This window comes from Nerophis lumbriciformis, linkage group LG09, assembly GCF_033978685.3.
Source record: "Nerophis lumbriciformis linkage group LG09, RoL_Nlum_v2.1, whole genome shotgun sequence".
Taxonomy (NCBI): Eukaryota; Metazoa; Chordata; class Actinopteri; order Syngnathiformes; family Syngnathidae; genus Nerophis; species Nerophis lumbriciformis.
The window spans coordinates 51,123,108-51,143,054 of NC_084556.2; the positions used below are offsets into that span (position 1 = coordinate 51,123,108).

General features: G+C 38.5%; 1 protein-coding gene across 1 annotated transcript in view; it reads left to right on the forward strand.

The window, feature by feature from the left end:
• Nucleotides 1-19,947, forward strand: part of arr3a (arrestin 3a, retinal (X-arrestin)) — a 54,699-nt gene that overhangs the window by 22,149 nt on the left and 12,603 nt on the right. The window contains exons 4-11 of the mRNA XM_061962933.2: nt 5,217-5,261; nt 5,367-5,557; nt 5,712-5,771; nt 10,052-10,128; nt 10,203-10,338; nt 17,809-17,893; nt 17,969-18,041; nt 18,121-18,258. Of these exons, the coding sequence (XP_061818917.1) occupies nt 5,217-5,261; nt 5,367-5,557; nt 5,712-5,771; nt 10,052-10,128; nt 10,203-10,338; nt 17,809-17,893; nt 17,969-18,041; nt 18,121-18,258 (805 nt within the window). The remainder of the gene's footprint in view (nt 1-5,216; nt 5,262-5,366; nt 5,558-5,711; nt 5,772-10,051; nt 10,129-10,202; nt 10,339-17,808; nt 17,894-17,968; nt 18,042-18,120; nt 18,259-19,947) is intronic.

The window sequence follows — 19,947 nt, forward strand, 5'->3', positions numbered from 1 at the left end:
AATTACCTTTTTTTTTTTTTATGTGAAACGACTCATTCTTAATGCAAAATGGTGACATTTGTCATATAAAAATCTGACTTTTATCACAATATTCCCAATTTTTGTTGTTGTTCTCGTAAAAGAGTGACATTTTTGCCAATTAAAATTCCGATTATTACTATAACATTGCCAAAAACGTTCAAATTTTCTTATAAAATTGTGACTTTTGTCGAGAAAAATTACGACTCTTTTCTTAAAATTGCCAACACGTTAAGCTTTTCTTGTAAAATTGCGACTGTTATTGAGTAAAATTCCAACTTTTATCATAATATTGCACAAATGTTCAGGTTTTCTTGTAAAATTTTGACTTGCGTTGAGTAAAATTACGACTTTTGTTTTTAAAACCGCCAAAATTCTAAGTTTTTCTTGTGAAATTGTGACCTTTTTTTTGTGAAATTCAAACTCATTTTTCACCACAAGCTTTTTATAATTGCATAGTATGTATATATTATTAATGTTGTAAATACACATCTTTATATATCCATAAATCATGGTCCCAATACGGAAAACCATTGCATCTAATAGAGAATCTGTCAAAATTAGGGTGGTCCCAAAAAAAGAGGGATTTTTCAAATTGACTGGGTGTCGGTTTTAAAAGTGCTCCCCCTCTGGTCAACATATGAAATAACATGTGTGTGTAAGAAATTGAAATGCGCCCCCTTTGGCCACAATTAATAATAAAAATAATAATAAATATGTATATAGAGACATACTGTAATAAATTGAAGTAAATAATGAAGATTAAAAACCAATTACAAACAAAAAAATAAAATAAAATACAAAATGAACTAATAGCAGTCTTTTTTTCTTTAAAAATTGGGAACAATTTCTCATATTCTTTCTGTGTTTGTAATATTGCGATATTTCCTCGAAAAATTATCACTTTTGTTTATGTGAAACGATTACTTTTTAATGCAAAATGGTGACATTTGTCATATAAAAATCTGAATTTTATCACAATATTGAATTTTTTTTTGTTGTTCTCGTAAAATAGTGACATTTTTGCCAATTAAAATTCCGATTATTACTATAACATTGCCAAAAACGTTCAAATTTTCTTATAAAATTGTGACTTTTGTCGAGAAAAATTACGACTCTTTTCTAAAAATTGCCAACACGTTAAGCTTTTCTTGTAAAATTGCGACTGTTATTGAGTAAAATTCCAACTTTTATCATAATATTGCACAAATGTTCAGGTTTTCTTGTAAAATTTTGACTTGCGTTGAGTAAAATTACGACTTTTGTTTTTAAAACCGCCAAAATTCTAAGTTTTTCTTGTGAAATTGTGACTTTTTTTTGTGAAATTCAAACTCATTTTTCACCACAAGCTTTTTATAATTGCATAGTATGTATATATTATTAATGTTGTAAATACACATATTTATATATCCATAAATCATGGTCCCAATACGGAAAACCATTGCATCTAATAGAGAATGTTTCATTTGCACCCCCGGTGGTGATATCTATCAAAATTAGGGTGGGCCCAAAAAAGAGGGATTTTTCAAATTGACTGTGTGTCGGTTTTAAAAGTGCTCCCCCTCTGGTCAACATATGAAATAACATGTGTGTGTAAGAAATTGAAATGCGCCCCCTTTGGCCACAATTAATAATAAAAAATAAATATGTATATAGAGACATACTGTAATAACTTGAAGTAAATAATGAAGATCGTTTATTTATAAGATTAAAAACCAATTACAAACAATAAAATAAAATACAAAATGAACTAAAAGCAGTCTTTTCTTCTTTTAAAATTGGGAACAAATTTTCATATTCTTTCTGTTTCTGTAATATTGCGATATTTCCTCAAAGAATTATCTTTTTTTTTTTTAATGTGAAACGACTCATTTTTAATGCAAAATGGTGACATTTGTCATATAAAAATCTGACTTTTATCACAATATTGCCCATTTTTGTTGTTGTTCTCGTAAAATAGTGACATTTTTGCCAAGTAAAATTCAAATTGTTACTATAACATTGCCAAAAATGTTAAAGTTTTCTTATGAAAGTGTGACTTTTGTCGAGAAAAATTACGACTCTTTTCTTAAAATTGCCAACATGTTAAGCTTTTCTTGTAAAATTACGACTGCTATTAGGTAAAATTCCAACTTTTATCATAATATTGCACAAATGTTCAGGTTTTCTTGTAAAATTTTGACTTGCGTTGAGTAAAATTCTGACTTTTATTATAGTACTGCCAAAATTCAAAGTTTTTCTTGTGAAATTGTGACCTTTTTTGTGAAATTCAAATTAATTTTTCACAACAACCTTAATTACATTTGCATAGTATGTATATTTTTTGGAGGTCTCAAGAAGGTAACAAATAATACAAGTATGTGTGTGTGTGTTCTTGTATTTCTACCCTTCTTGAGACATTAACAAGGAAAAGTAGCTTCCATATGAGGAGGTGTGAACAAGTTAGGACATAAATCATGGTCCCAATATACTATACTGCATCTAATAGAGAATGTCTCATTTGCACCCCTGGTGGTGACATCTATCAAAATTAGGGTGGTCCCAAAAAAGAGGGATTTTTCAAATTGACTGTGTGTTGGTTTTAAAAGTGCTCCCCCTCTGGTCAACATATGAAATAACATGTGTGTGTAAGAAATTGAAATGCGCCCCCTTTGGCCACAATTAATAATAAAAAATAAATATGTATATAGAGACATACTGTAATAACTTGAAGTAAATAATGAAGATCATTTATTTATAAGATTAAAAACCAATTACAAACAATACAATAAAATACAAAATTAACTAAAAGCAGTCTTTTCTTCTTTTAAAATTGGGAACAAATTCTCATATTCTTTCTGTTTCTGTAATATTGCGATATTTCCTCAAAAAATTACCTTTTTTTTTTATGTGAAACGACTCATTCTTAATGCAAAATGGTGACATTTGTCATATAAAAATCTGACTTTTATCACAATATTGCCAATTTTTGTTGTTGTTCTCGTAAAATAGTGACATTTTTGCCAAGTAAAATTCAAATTGTTACTATAACGTTGCCAAAAATGTTAAAGTTTTCTTATGAAAGTGTGACTTTTGTCGAGAAAAATTACGACTCTTTTCTTAAAATTGCCAACATGTTAAGCGTTACTTGTAAAATTACGACTGCTATTAGGTAAAATTCCAACTTTTATCATAATATTGCACAAATGTTCAGGTTTTCTTGTAAAATTTTGACTTGCGTTGAGTAACATTCGGACTTTTATTATAGTACTGCCAAAATTCAAAGTTTTTCTTGTGAAATTGTGACCTTTTTTTTGTGAAATTCAAACTAATTTTTCACAACAACCTTATTTATATTTGCATAGTATGTATATTTTTTGGAGGTCCCATGAAGGTAACAAATACAAGTATGTGTGTGTGTGTTCTTGTATTTCTACCCTTCTTGAGACATCAACAAGGAAAAGTAGCTTCCATATGAGGAGGTGTGAACAAGTTAGGACATAAATCATGGTCCCAGTATACTATATTGCATCTAATAGAGAATGTCTCATTTGGTGAAATCTATCAAAATTAGGGTGGTCCCAAAAAGGAGGGATTTTTCAAATTGACTGTGTGTCGGTTTTAAAAGTACTCCCCCTCTGGTCAACATATGAAATAACAAGTGTGTGTAAAAATTCGAAGTGCTCCCCCTCTGGCCAAAATATGTAATAACAAGTGTGTGTAAGAAATTGAAATGCGCCCCCTTTGGCCAAAATTAATTTAAAAAAAATAAATAAATCTGTATATAGAGACATACTGTAATAACTTGAAGTAAATAATGAAGATTAAAAACCAATTCCAAAAAAAAATTAAAAATATAAAAAATTAACTTAAAGCAGTCTTTTTTTCCTATAAAATTGGGAACAATTTCTCATATTATTTCTGTTTCTGTAATATTGCGATATTTCCTCGTAAAGTTATCACTTTTTAATGTAAAACGATTACTTTTTAATGCAAAATGGTGACATTTGTCATAGGAAAATCGGACTTTTATCACAATATTGCCAATTTTTTTCCCGTTGTTCTTGTGAAACAGTGACATTTTTTGAGTAACATTGTGACTTTTGTTATCATTTTGCCAAGTTAAATTCCGATTATTATTAAAATATTGCCAAAAATATTTAAGTTTTTCTATAAAATTGTGACTTTGTATTGACTTTTGTCGAAGTAATATTACGACTCTTTTCTTAAAATTGCCAAAATTTAAAGTTTTTCTTGTAAAATTGCGAATGTTTTTGAGTAAAATTCCAACTTTTATCATAATATTGCACAAATGTTCAGCTTTTCTTGTAAAATTTTGACTTGCGTTGAGTAAAATTCCGACTTTTATTATAATACTGCCAAAATTCAAAGTTTTTCTTGTGAAATTGTGACTTTTTTCACAACAAGCTCTTTTATATTTGCATATTATGTATATATTATTAATGTTGTAAATACAAATTGTCAGGTGCAAACACTGATGACATCTATTAAACAGACAAGAAGCAAGGAATCAGGCAGAGACAGAGTTAAATTTTACTCATGAGGAGAGACGTATTAGGCTGTACTCTCAGTTACAGTTCCAACCTACGCTCTAAGGCACAGCCCACGTGCTCCACTATTTATTCGGGAGGTCCCTGGTTACATCACTGAGGCTGCTTCTGAAGGAAGGGGGGTAATTTCAGCAGCCCCAGTTAGACACAATATATGATTATTCAGAAATGGAAATGTGCTGACACTTGTGATATCGCCCTGTGTCTGCTTTGTCTGCGTCATGGTACTCGATGTTCGCCGTTGACAGTCAGCAGGCCGGATCTGGACACAAACACTGATACGAGACGACTCGCAATCCAGGATTGCAAGTTGTCCCTTTGCACAGATAGAAAAGTACAACTTCAGCACAATTGATAATAACTATAGCAACGGCTTTTATGTATAAGAGTTGTGTGATAACTTATACATAATTATTCTAACACCAATCTTTATATATCTAGAAAGGGTAATCCTAAAGAGGTAGGCATTTTTCAGAGGTCTCAAGAAGGGAACAAGTACAAGAATGTGTGTGTGTGTGTGTGTGCGTGTGTGTGTGCGTGTGCGTGTGTGTGTGCGTGTGCGTGTGTGTGTGTGTGCGTGTGTGTGTGTGTGTGTGTGTGTGTGTGTGTGTGTGTGTGTGAGCGTTGTGTAACTCTCATGTCTTTCAGATGGCGTCGTCAAGCTCGACACAGCAAACTTCGGGGACAGAAAAGGTGACGTCGGGATCCCACGACGAGGGGGGGAGGGGGGGAGATTATTGCTATGCTAACATGCTAGCATGCTAAAATGCTAACCGCCACGGTGCGTTTTGCGTGTAGTGTTCGTGCAGCTGGCGTGCGCCTTCCGCTACGGCAGCGACGACCTGGACGTGATGGGCCTGTGCTTCAGGAAGGACATCTGGATCAAGCAGGTCCAGATCTACCCGGAAGACCACAAGCCCGCGCTCAGCGCCATGCACGACACCCTGATGAAGAAGGCGGGCGACAACTCGTACCCTTTCACTTTCGAGGTACGGCGACAAACGCAAACTGACCAAGCTAGTCAGTTAGTCTAACACTGACCAACACAGGGCAACTATAATGCTAATGCTAATGCTACATGCTACATGCTAACAAATGTGTTGTGGCTGCCTTCTTCTCCCGTGTGTGTGTGTGTGTGTGTAGATTGCCAACAACCTCCCATGTTCAGTTTCACTGCAGCCCGGACCAGACGACAAGGGCAAGGTACACAACAACAACACGCTAATTGTATACATGGCATTACAATAAGTGGCCACCAGAGGGAGCTATGCTGTATTAACGCAGACCTTTTGCTATAACCACTCCCTACAACTTTGGTATTTATGAATGAATGCGTGTCTGTGTGTGTGTGTGTGTGTGTGTGTACTTAATAGGGACATGGCTCTGTTTACACAGTCACCTTTAGGGGACCTCTGACGGTATGGGGACCAAAAAACAGGTCCCCTAAAGGGAAACCTTTTTAAATGATAGTCAGATCCATTCTGAAGATGCCTAAGTGATTTTTAAGCTTTGGCCCATAAAACATGTTTACTGGTTAGTTTGAGTGTGAGACATTTGCACATTTTCCCTTTTTTTTTTTAAATGGTCCTCAATAGTCACGTACAAATGTGTGTGAATTATGCAAAATTATTTAAATTTGGTCCCCATGAATCATATTAACTCTTTTTTTCCCCACGGTCCCCAGTAAGAATGATCAGCACATTACTTCATCAATCCAGAGATTTAAAGACGTGTATGAGCTAACCGGGCAGTGGCCATTTTACCTAATGTATTTTTTGGAGTATAAGTCGCTCCGGAGTATAAATCGCACCGGTCGAAAATGCATGATAAAGAAGGGAAAAACATATATAAGTCGCACTGGAGTATAAGTCGCATTTTTGAGGGAAATTTATTTGATAAAACCCAACACCAAGAATAGACATTTGAAAGGCAATTTAAAATAAATTAAAGCTGATTTTGAGTTTTGGGGTTTGGTTTTTTGATTAGATCGTAATTTTCCACCAATTTGGTGAGTTTTGAAGCATGTTAAGGGGGTCAAATTACAGCTCAAAGAGGCGGCGGTATAATAATAAAACGCTAGAAATTCAATAGGGACTCGGTCCCTAATAAAGAATAGTGAACAACAGGCCGAATAAGTGTACGTTATATGAGGCATAAATAACCAACTGGTATGTTAACGTAACATATTATGGTAAGAGTCATTCAAATAACTATAACATATAGAACATGCTATACGTTTACCAAACAATCTGTCACTCCTAATCACTAAATCCCATGAAATCTTATACGTCTAGTCTCTTACGTGAATGAGATCAATAATATTATTTGATATTTTACGGTAATGTGTTAATAATTTCACACATAAGTCGCTCCGGGGTATAAGTCGCACCGGTCGAAAATGCATGATAAAGAAGGGAAAAACATATATAAGTCGCACTGGAGTATAAGTCGCATTTTTGGGGGAAAGTTATTTGATAAAACCCAACACCAAGAATAGACATTTGAAAGGCAATTTAAAATAAATTAAAGCTGCAAGCAGCAATGGACGGGACTCACTTTGAGAGCTCATAAAATCCAAACCGGAGCAGTAATTAAAACTCTTTCATCAACTTTTAATCAGAAGGGTTCAATCTCTCTCCTGTGCTAGTTTGAAGCCGACACGACAAACGCGCTCAGAGGAGATAATGTTTGAAAAAAGGTGACTGTTTTTACACAACTTTTGTTTTGAAGGGGGAATTGCAAATTTCCTGTTGATTTTTGCTGGGGGTTGTCAGTGTATGAAATATAGGTCTAAGTGAAACCTACATAGAGGTTTTTGTTTCATGTCTGCACGACATTCCTACTGGGAGTTACAGGCAGTTTTGTCTGTGTTTTCTTCCTAGGGGGCGCTGGAGCGCAATTTTGAGTTTTGGGGTTTGGTTTTTTGATTAGATCGTAATTTTCCGCCAATTTGGTGAGTTGTGAAGCATGTTAAGGGGGTCAAATTACAGCTCAAAGAGGCGGCGGTATAATAATAAAACGCTAGAAATGCAATAGGGTCCTCTGTCCCAAAGGGACTCGGTCCCTAATAAAGAATAGTGAACAACAGGCTGAATAAGTGTACGTTACATGAGGCATAAATAACCAACTGGTATGTTAACGTAACATATTATGGTAAGAGTCATTCAAATAACTATAACATATAGAACATGCTATACGTTTACCAAACAATCTGTCACTCCTAATCGCTAAATCCCATGAAATCTTATACGTCTAGTCTCTTACGTGAATGAGATCAATAATATTATTTGATATTTTATGGTAATGTGTTAATAATTTCACACATAAGTCGCTCCGGAGTATAAGTCGCACCGGTCGAAAATGCATGATAAAGAAGGGAAAAACATATATAAGTCGCACTGGAGTATAAGTCGCATTTTTGGGGGAAATTTATTTGATAAAACCCAACACCAAGAATAGACATTTGAAAGGCAATTTAAAATAAATTAAAGCTGCAAGCAGCAATGGACGGGGACTCACTTTGAGGGCTCATAAAATCCAAACCAGAGCAGTAATTAAAACTCGTTCATCAACTTTTAATCAGAAGGGTTCAATCTCTCTCCTGTGCTAGTTTGAAGCCGACACGACAAACGCGCTCAGAGGAGATAATGTTTGAATAAAGGTGACTGTTTTTACACAACTTTTGTTTTGAAGGGGGAATTGCAAATTTCCTGTTGATTTTTGCTGGGGGTTGTCAGTGTATGAAATATTGGTCTAAGTGAGACCTACATAGAGGTTTTTGTTTCATGTCTGCACGACATTCCTACTGGGAGTTACAGGCAGTTTTGTCTGTGTTTTCTTCCTAGGGGGCGCTAGAGCGCAATTTTGAGTTTGGGGGTTTGGTTTTTTGATTAGATCGTAATTTTCCGCCAATTTGGTGAGTTTTGAAGCATGTTAAGGGGGTCAAATTACAGCTCAAAGAGGCGGCGGTATAATAATAAAACGCTAGAAATTCAATAGGGACTCGGTCCCTAATAAAGAATAGTGAACAACAGGCTGAATAAGTGTACGTTATATGAGGCATAAATAACCAACTGGTATGTTAACGTAACATATTATGGTAAGAGTCATTCAAATAACTATAACATATAGAACATGCTATACGTTTACCAAACAATCTGTCACTCCTAATCACTAAATCCCATGAAATCTTATACGTCTAGTCTCTTACGTGAATGAGATCAATAATATTATTTGATATTTTACGGTAATGTGTTAATAATTTCACACATAAGTCGCTCCGGGGTATAAGTCGCACCGGTCGAAAATGCATGATAAAGAAGGGAAAAACATATATAAGTCGCACTGGAGTATAAGTCGCATTTTTGGGGGAAATTTATTTGATAAAACCCAACACCAAGAATAGACATTTGAAAGGCAATTTAAAATAAATTAAAGCTGCAAGCAGCGATGGACGGGACTCACTTTGAGAGCTCATAAAATCCAAACCGGAGCAGTAATTAAAACTCTTTCATCAACTTTTAATCAGAAGGGTTCAATCTCTCTCCTGTGCTAGTTTGAAGCCGACACGACAAACGCGCTCAGAGGAGATAATGTTTGAAAAAAGGTGACTGTTTTTACACAACTTTTGTTTTGAAGGGGGAATTGCAAATTTCCTGTTGATTTTTGCTGGGGGTTGTCAGTGTATGAAATGTAGGTCTAAGTGAAACCTACATAGAGGTTTTTGTTTCATGTCTGCACGACATTCCTACTGGGAGTTACAGGCAGTTTTGTCTCTGTTTTCTTCCTAGGGGGCGCTAGAGCGCAATTTTGAGTTTTGGGGTTTGGTTTTTTGATTAGATCGTAATTTTCCGCCAATTTGGTGAGTTTTGAAGCATGTTAAGGGGGTCAAATTACAGCTCAAAGAGGCGGCGGTATAATAATAAAACGCTAGAAATTCAATAGGGTCCTCTGTCCCAAAGGGACTCGGTCCCTAATAAAGAATAGTGAACAACAGGCCGAATAAGTGTACGTTATATGAGGCATAAATAACCAACTGGTATGTTAACGTAACATATTATGGTAAGAGTCATTCAAATAACTATAACATATAGAACATGCTATACGTTTACCAAACAATCTGTCACTCATAATCGCTAAATCCCATGAAATCTTATACGTCTAGTCTCTTACGTGAATGAGCAAAATAATATTATTTGATATTTTACGGTAATGTGTTAATAATTTCACACATAAGTCGCTCCTGAGTATAAGTCGCACCCCCGGCCAAACTATGAAAAAAACTACGATTTATAGTCCGAAAAATACAGTAATTTTTTTTATGCCTCCACAACCTGTAGAAAGGCTGGTCCCCACAAGTGATGATCAAAAACTTGGTCCCCATTCCAAATGATAACCAGTGTGTGTGTGTGTGTGTGTGTGTGTGTGTGTGTGTGTGTGTGTGTGTGTGTGTGTGTGTGTGTGTGTGTGTGTGTGTCTTGCAGGCTTGCGGCGTGGACTTCGAGGTGAAGGCGTACCTGGCCATGGAGAAGTGTGACCCCAACGAGACCATAGAGAAGAAGTGTGTGGACCCTTTCCCCGTCCCACGTCCGCTCGCTTTCCCGCTGACGGCGTCTTCTCTCGTGTTGCCTTCAGGGACACGGCTCGCCTCATCATCCGTAAAATCCAGTACGCCCCCTCCCAGGTGGGCGCCGGGCCCAAGGCGGACGTCTGCAAAAGCTTCATGATGTCGGACAAGCCGGTCCATCTGGAGGCGTCCCTGGAGAAAGACGTACGTTTGCACGCTGAAATAGTCGCTAATATGGAGGATAACATGGCGGGCGATAGGCGCGCTAGCGTGGTTGCTATCATGTTTGCAAACACGGTTGTTAGCACTTGTGATAACGTAGTTGCTAACACTGTCACTGGCACGTCAATAGTTGGATGTCTGCAGAGGTTTGTCTCGACAGAACAAAGTTCATTTAAATGGTTGCTAAAACACGTGCTAACATAAGCACACTTGCTAACATGGTTGCTAAGACGCTTGCTAAGACACCTGTTAACATGGTCACTAATATGGTTTCTATCACGCCTGCTAACATGGTTGCTAAGACACCTGTTAACATGGTCACTAATATGGTTTCTATCACGCCTGCTAACATGGTTGTTAGCACATGCGCTAACGTAGTTGCTAATATGGATGATAACATGGTCACTAGCACGTGTGCATACATGGTTGCTAACATGGTTGCTAAAACACATGCTAACATAAGCACGCTTGCTAACATGGTTGCTAAGACGCTTGCTAAGGCACCTGTTAACACGGTCACTAATATGGTTTCTATCACGTCTGCTAAAATGGTTGTTAGCACATGCGCTAACATAGTTGCTAATATGGATGATAACATGGTCACTAGCACGTGTGCATACATGGTTGCTAAAACACATGCTAACATAAGCACGCTTGCTAACATGGTTACTAAGACACCTGTTAACATGGTCACTAATATCGTTTCTATCACGCCTGCTAGCATAGTTGCTAGTATGGATGATAACATGGTCACTAGCACGTGTGCATACATGGTTGCTAAAACACATGCTAACATAAGCACGCTTGCTAACATGGTTGCTAGGACACCTGTTAACATGGTCACTAATATCGTTTCTATCACGCCTGTTAACATAGTTGCTAATATGGATGATAACATGGTCACTAGCACGTGTGCATACATGGTTGCTAAAACACATGCTAACATAAGCACGCTTGCTAACATGGTTACTAAGACACCTGTTAACATGGTCACTAATATCGTTTCTATCACGCCTGTTAACATAGTTGCCAAAATGGATGATAACATGGTCATTAGCACGTGTGCATACATGGTTGCTAAAACACATGCTAACATAAGCATGCTTGCTAACATGGTTGCTAAGACACCTGTTAACATGGTCACTAATATCGTTTCTATCACGCCTGCTAACATAGTTGCTAATATGGATGATGACATGGTCACTAGCACGTGTGCATACATGGTTGCTAAAACACATGCTAACATAAGCACGCTTGCTAACATGGTTGCTAGGACACCTGTTAACATGGTCACTAATACCGTTTATATCACGCCTGTTAACATAGTTGCTAATATGGATGATAACATGGTCACTAGCACGTGTGCATACATGGTTGCTAAAACACATGCTAACATAAGCACGCTTGCTAACATGGTTGCTAGGACACCTGTTAACATGGTCACTGATATCGTTTCTATCACGCCTGTTAACATAGTTGCTAATATGGATGATAACATGGTCACTAGCACGTGTGCATACATGGTTGCTAAAACACATGCTAACATAAGAATGCTTGCTAACATGGTTGCTAAGACACCTGTTAACACAGTCACTAATATTGTTTCTATCACGCCTGCTCACATGGTTGTTAGCACATGCGCTAACATAGTTGCTAATATGAATGATAACAAGGTCACTAGCACGTGTGCATACATGGTTGCTAACATGGTTGCTAAAACACATGCTAACATAAGCACGCTTGCTAACATGGTTGCTAAGACACCTGTTAACATGGTCACTAATATCGTTTCTATCACGCCTGCTAACATAGTTGCTAATATGGATGATAACACGGTCACTAGCACGTGTGCATACATGGTTGCTAAAACACATGCTAACACAAGCACGCTTGCTAACACGGTTGCTAGGACACCTGTTAACATGGTCACTAATATCGTTTCTATCACGCCTGCTATCATAGTTGCTAATATGGATGATAACATGGTCACTAGCACGTGTGCATACATGGTTGCTAAAACACATGCTAACATAAGCACGCTTGCTAACATGGTTGCTAGGACACCTGTTAACATGGTCACTAATATCGTTTATATCACGCCTGTTAACATAGTTGCTAATATGGATGATAACATGGTCACTAGCACGTGTGCATACATGGTTGCTAAAACACATGCTAACATAAGCACACTTGCTAAGACGCTTGCTAAGACACCTGTTAACATGGTCACTAATATTGTTTCTATCACGCCTGCTCACATGGCTGTTAGCACATGCGCTAACATAGTTGCTAATATGGATGATAACTTAGTCACTAGCACGTGTGCATACATGGTTGCTAACATGGTTGCTAAAACACATGCTAACATAAGCACGCTTGCTAATATGGTTACTAAGACACCTGTTAACATGGTCACTAATATCGTTTCTATCACGCCTGCTAACATAGTTGCTAATATGGATGATAACTTAGTCACTAGCACATGTGCATACATGGTTGCTAAAACACATGCTAACATAAGAATGCTTGCTAACATGGTTGCTAAGACACCTGTTAACACAGTCACTAATATGGTTTCTATCACGCCTGCTCACATGGTTGTTAGCACATGCGCTAACATAGTTGCCAATATGGATGATAACACGGTCACTAGCACGTGTGCATACATGGTTGCTAAAACACATGCTAACATAAGCACGCTTGCTAACATGGTTGTTGGACACCTGTTGACATGGTCACTAATACCGTTTATATCACGCCTGTTAACATAGTTGCTAATATGGATGATAACATGGTCACTAGCACGTGTGCATACATGGTTGCTAAAACACATGCTAACATAAGCACGCTTGCTAACATGGTTGCTAGGACACCTGTTAACATGGTCACTAATATCGTTTCTATCACGCCTGTTAACATAGTTGCTAATATGGATGATAACATGGTCACTAGCACGTGTGCATACATGGTTGCTAAAACACATGCTAACATAAGAATGCTTGCTAACATGGTTGCTAAGACACCTGTTAACACAGTCACTAATATTGTTTCTATCACGCCTGCTCACATGGTTGTTAGCACATGCGCTAACATAGTTGCTAATATGAATGATAACATGGTCATGAGCACGTGTGCATACATGGTTGCTAACATGGTTGCTAAAACACATGCTAACATAAGCACGCTTGCTAACACGGTTGCTAAGGCACCTGTTAACATGGTCACTAATATCGTTTCTATCACGCCTGCTAACATAGTTGCTAATATGGATGATAACATGGTCATGAGCACGTGTGCATACATGGTTGCTAACATGGTTGCTAAAACACATGCTAACATAAGCACGCTTGCTAACACGGTTGCTAAGGCACCTGTTAACATGGTCACTAATATCGTTTCTATCACGCCTGCTAACATAGTTGCTAATATGGATGATAACATGGTCATGAGCACGTGTGCATACATGGTTGCTAACATGGTTGCTAAAACACATGCTAACATAAGCACGCTTGCTAACACGGTTGCTAAGGCACCTGTTAACATGGTCAATAATATCGTTTCTATCACGCCTGCTAACATAGTTGCTAATATGGATGATAACATGGTCACTAGCACGTGTGCATACATGGTTGCTAACATGGTTGCTAAAACACATGCTAACATAAGCACGCTCGCTAACACGGTTGCTAAGGCACCTGTTAACATGGTCACTAATATCGTTTATATCACGCCTGCTAACATAGTTGCTAATATGGATGATAACATAGTCACTAGCACGTGTGCATACATCGTTGCTAACATGGTTGCTAAAACATATGCTAACATAAGCACGCTTGCTAACACGGTTGCTAAGGTACCTGTTAACATGGTCACTAATATCGTTTATATCACGCCTGCTAACATAGTTGCTAATATGGATGATAACATGGTCACTAGCACGTGTGCATACATGGTTGCTAACATGGTTGCTAAAACACATGCTAACATAAGCACGCTTGCTAACATGGTTACTAAGACACCTGTTAACATGGTCACTAATATCGTTTCTATCACGCCTGCTAACATAGTTGCTAGTATGGATGATAACATAGTCACTAGCACGTGTGCATACATGGTTGCTAACATGGTTGCTAAAACACATGCTAACATAAGCACGCTTGCTAACATGGTTACTAAGACACCTGTTAACATGGTCACTAATATCGTTTCTATCACGCCTGCTAACATAGTTGCTAATATGGATGATAACATGGTCGCTAGCACGTGTACATACATGGTTGCTAACATGGTTGCTAAAACACATGCTAACATAAGCACGCTTGCTAACACGGTTGCTAGGACACCTGTTAACATGGTCACTAATATCGTTTCTATCACGCCTGCTAACATAGTTGCTAATATGGATGATAACATGGTCACTAGCACGTGTGCATACATGGTTGCTAAAACACATGCTAACATAAGCACGCTTGCTAACATGGTTGCTAGGACACCTGTTAACATGGTCACTAATATCGTTTCTATAACGCCTGCTAACATAGTTGCTAATATGGATGATAACATGGTCACTAGCACGTGTGCATACATGGTTGCTAAAACACATGCTAACATAAGCACGCTTGCTAACATGGTTGCTAGGACACCTGTTAACATGGTCATTAATATCGTTTCTATCACGCCTGTTAACATAGTTGCTAATATGGATGATAACATGGTCACTAGCACGTGTGCATACATGGTTGCTAAAACACATGCTAACATAAGAATGCTTGCTAACATGGTTGCTAAGACACCTGTTAACACAGTCACTAATATTGTTTCTATCACGCATGCTCACATGGTTGTTAGCACATGCGCTAACATAGTTGCTAATATGGATGATAACATAGTCACTAGCACGTGTGCATACATCGTTGCTAACATGGTTGCTAAAACACATGCTAACATAAGCACGCTTGCTAACACGGTTGCTAAGGTACCTGTTAACATGGTCACTAATATCGTTTATATCACGCCTGCTAACATAGTTGCTAATATGGATGATAACATGGTCACTAGCACGTGTGCATACATGGTTGCTAACATGGTTGCTAAAACACATGCTAACATAAGCACGCTTGCTAACATGGTTACTAAGACACCTGTTAACATGGTCACTAATATCGTTTCTATCACGCCTGCTAACATAGTTGCTAGTATGTATGATAACATAGTCACTAGCACGTGTGCATACATGGTTGCTAACATGGTTGCTAAAACACATGCTAACATAAGCACGCTTGCTAACATGGTTGCTAGGACACCTGTTAACATGGTCACTAATATCGTTTCTATCACGCCTGTTAACATAGTTGCCAAAATGGATGATAACATAGTCATTAGCACGTGTGCATACATGGTTGCTAAAACACATGCTAACATAAGAATGCTTGCTAACATGGTTGCTAAGACACCTGTTAACACAGTCACTAATATAGTTTATATCACGCCTGCTAACATGGTTGTTAGCACATGCGCTAACATAATTGCTAATATGGATGATAACATGGTCACGAGCACGTGTGCATACTTGGTTGCTAACATGGTTGCTAAAACACATGCTAACATAAGCACGCTTGCTAACATGGTTGCTAAGTCACCTGTTAACATGGTCACTAATATCGTTTCTATCACGCCTACTCACATGGTTGTTAGCACATGCGCTAACATAGTTGCTAATATGGATGATAACATGATCGCTAACACGCTTGCCAACATGGTTGTTAGCACATGTGCTGACATGGTTGCTCAAACGCGTACTAACATGGTCACTAGCATAATCGCTAACATGGTTGCTAGCACATTCTCTATACATGGTTGCTATCACGCTTGCTAACATAGTCACTAGCACACTGGTTGCTAGAATGCTTACCAACATGGTCACGAGCGGGTGCTAGCACACGCGCTAACGCAGTTGCTAAATGGATGACAATGCGGTTGCCTACACGAATACTAACATTGTCCGATCGTTATAGTGTTTCACTAAAGCTGGAGCTGTTTAGCACACAGCTTCTAAAACTTGTAGCTCATCCTCCTTATATTCAGCCTCAAAAATATAAGGTTCTGGATCATTATTTGTCCCAAATTATATACCAATGATAGATTTAAGTTTTTTTTTCTTCTTGTGGACTATAAGGTAATGTCACACTTAATGGCTACTCTATTAAATCTGCCCATGGACTGGCATGGGAAAACATGTTATTTCGTAGTCTAGCAGATGCTACACTAACATGGTCGCTAATATGTTTGCTGGGACATACCACTATCACGCTTGCTGACGTGGTGATTAGCACGCTCGCCAATATGCCCGCTGACTTGGTTGCTAAAACACATGCTAACATAAGCACGCTTGCTAACACGGTTGCTAAGGCACCTGTTAACATGGTCACTAATATCGTTTATATCACGCCTGCTAACATAGTTGCTAATATGGATGATAACATAGTCACTAGCACGTGTGCATACATGGTTGCTAAAACACATGCTAACATAAGAATGCTTGCTAACATGGTTGCTAAGACACCTGTTAACATGGTCACTAATATGGTTTCTATCACGCCTGCTCACATGGTTGTTAGCACATGCGCTAACATAGTTGCCAATATGGATGATAACACGGTCACTAGCACGTGTGCATACTTGGTTGCTAACATGGTTGCTAAAACACACGCTAACATAAGCACGCTTGCTAACATGGTTGCTAAGTCACCTGTTAACACAGTCACTAATATAGTTTGTATCACGCCTGCTAACATGGTTGTTAGCACATGCGCTAACATAGTTGCTAATATGGATGATAACATGATCGCTAACACGCTTGCCAACATGGTTGTTAGCACATGTGCTGACATGGTTGCTCAAACGCGTACTAACATGGTCACTAGCATAATCGCTAACATGGTTGCTAGCACATTCTCTATACATGGTTGCTATCACGCTTGCTAACATAGTCACTAGCACACTGGTTGCTAGAATGCTTACCAACATGGTCACGAGCGGGTGCTAGCACACGCGCTAACGCAGTTGCTAAATGGATGACAATGCGGTTGCCTACACGAATACTAACATTGTCCGATCGTTATAGTGTTTCACTAAAGCTGGAGCTGTTTAGCACACAGCTTCTAAAACTTGTAGCTCATCCTCCTTATATTCAGCCTCAAAAATATAAGGTTCTGGATCATTATTTGTCCCAAATTATATACCAATGATAGATTTAAGTTTTTTTTTCTTCTTGTGGACTATAAGGTAATGTCACACTTAATGGCTACTCTATTAAATCTGCCTATGGACTGGCATGGGAAAACATGTTATTTCGTAGTCTAGCAGATGCTACACTAACATGGTCGCTAATATGTTTGCTGGGACATATCACTATCACTATCTCGCTAGCATGCTAACACGTCACGTTTGCAGCTCTACTTCCACGGCGAGTCCATCCCCATCAAGATGAAGGTGAACAACGAGAGCAACAAAACGGTGAAGAAGATCAAGGTCACAGGTTGGTAGCTGCGCCTCGCTCAAGGTCACCCATTGCGCTGCGAAGATCACTCAAGGTCACATTCCGGTCTCTCAGTGGAGCAGACCACAGACATCGTCCTCTACTCGGCGGACAAATACAGCAAGTTCGTCTACACCAAAGAGTTCGGGTACGTCCTCCTCCCGTCGCGGCTTCCCCTCCGAAACCCGCGTCCGGCGGTCCTCACAGAGTCTTTTGGTTGTCCTCAGCGAGACCGTGGAGCCCAGCGGGACCTTCGAGAACACGCTCAACATCGTCCCGCTGTTGACGGACAACAAGGAGAAGAGGGGCCTGGCCCTCGACGGACGCCTCAAGGACGAGGACACCAACCTGGCGTCCACCACTATGTAAGCCCGCGTCCACCCAATCAGGAGTTGTTGGGTTTTTTTTGTCCAAAGTCTCGAGTCTGGTCACGAGCAGGTGCTAGAAAATGGTTGCTAAATGTATAATAATGTGGATGCCGACACGAATACTAACATTGTCACATTGATATACAGGTAAAAGCCAGTAAATTAGAATATTTTGGAAAAACTTGATTTATTTCAGTAATTGCATTCAAAAGGTGTAACGTGTACATTATATTTATTCATTGCACACAGACTGATGCATTCAAATGTTTATTAGGGCCCGCATGGCCCATTGCCAGAGGTGGGACCAAGTCATTGTTTTGCAAGTCACAAGTAAGTCTCAAGTCTTTGCCCTCAAGTCCGAGTCAAGTCCCGAGTCAAGACAGGCAAGCCCCGAGTCAAGTCCAAAGTCAAGACTGGAAAGTCTCAAGTCAAGTCCTAAGTCCTGCATTATGAGTTTCGAGTCCTTTCAAGTCCTTTTAACCACAGACTAATATATTAACACAGATTGTGTATGCTTTTCAAACGCTGTATTTATTTATTAAAACAAGTGCATTTTAAATTGCAGGAAAGAAAATTGTGCTGACATTGCACTTTATAATAGCACTATTAACCAGTCATTTTAAACATTAACTCATTCCTTTACAGAACAAACACATTGAAAAATAAAGTGCAAATGTACTTATTTGTACAAAAGTGTTAACATTGAAAAAACATGACATATATGTGAACATAACAAAAAAGTTGTACTTTTTATATGTCAGGGCCCTATGCTGCATTGCATTTGCAAAAGACCAAATTAGCCAAGAGTCTGTCAGTCATTTGTGCACGATGGGGGCGTAGTATGATGCCACCATGGCTGAAAACTCGCTCCACTGGAGCACTGGAGGCAGGCACTGCCAAGACTCTCATGGCCACTCGGAACAGTGAAGGAAGAGTCTTTATGTTCAATGCCCAGAACAAAAGGGGGGAGAGAGTTGTTTTGGGTTGGTGCACTACTTGTAAGTGTATCTTGTGTTTTTTATGTTGATTTAATTAAAAAAAGAAAAAAAATATATATATATATTTCTTGTGCGGCCCGATACCAATCGATCCACGGACCAGTAGCGGGCCGCGGCCCGGTGGTTGGGGACCACTGAGGTAAACAACCAACAGTATGTCAGAAAGCTAGCTAAAACGGTACACATATTCATAATATAGTATACATTTTAACTGACCTTTATTTTACTATTTTTGTCTTTTTTTAGGTGGCTAAAATACGCGGTGCTGCTGACTGCCGTCTAACGTTACGTGTGATATATTGACTAACCCTGCTTAAAAAAAATAACTGAACAAAAAGTATGAATAAGGTAGTGAACTGCAACAGATTCCCGTGTTTGCAATAACATTATAACGTTAGCAGTGAGTTTACAGCCTCACTGATTTAACTACAGAGGAAATAAAAGTCACGTTACTTAGCCAATAAACGTTATCTTACATTCAAAACTTACCGTTCTTTGTGCAACTTCAAATGCCGGACGAAATTGGAAGTTGTTTCCTCTCCATCAGTAATTTTCGAACCGCATGTGTTGCATATTGCAAACCGTTTTGTGTTGACCACCTCGTAATTTTTATACCCAAACGAAATTATTTTAGGTATCATTTTTTGTTCACTGGCGTGTGGTTTGGACATGTCTTCTTCGTTGGTTG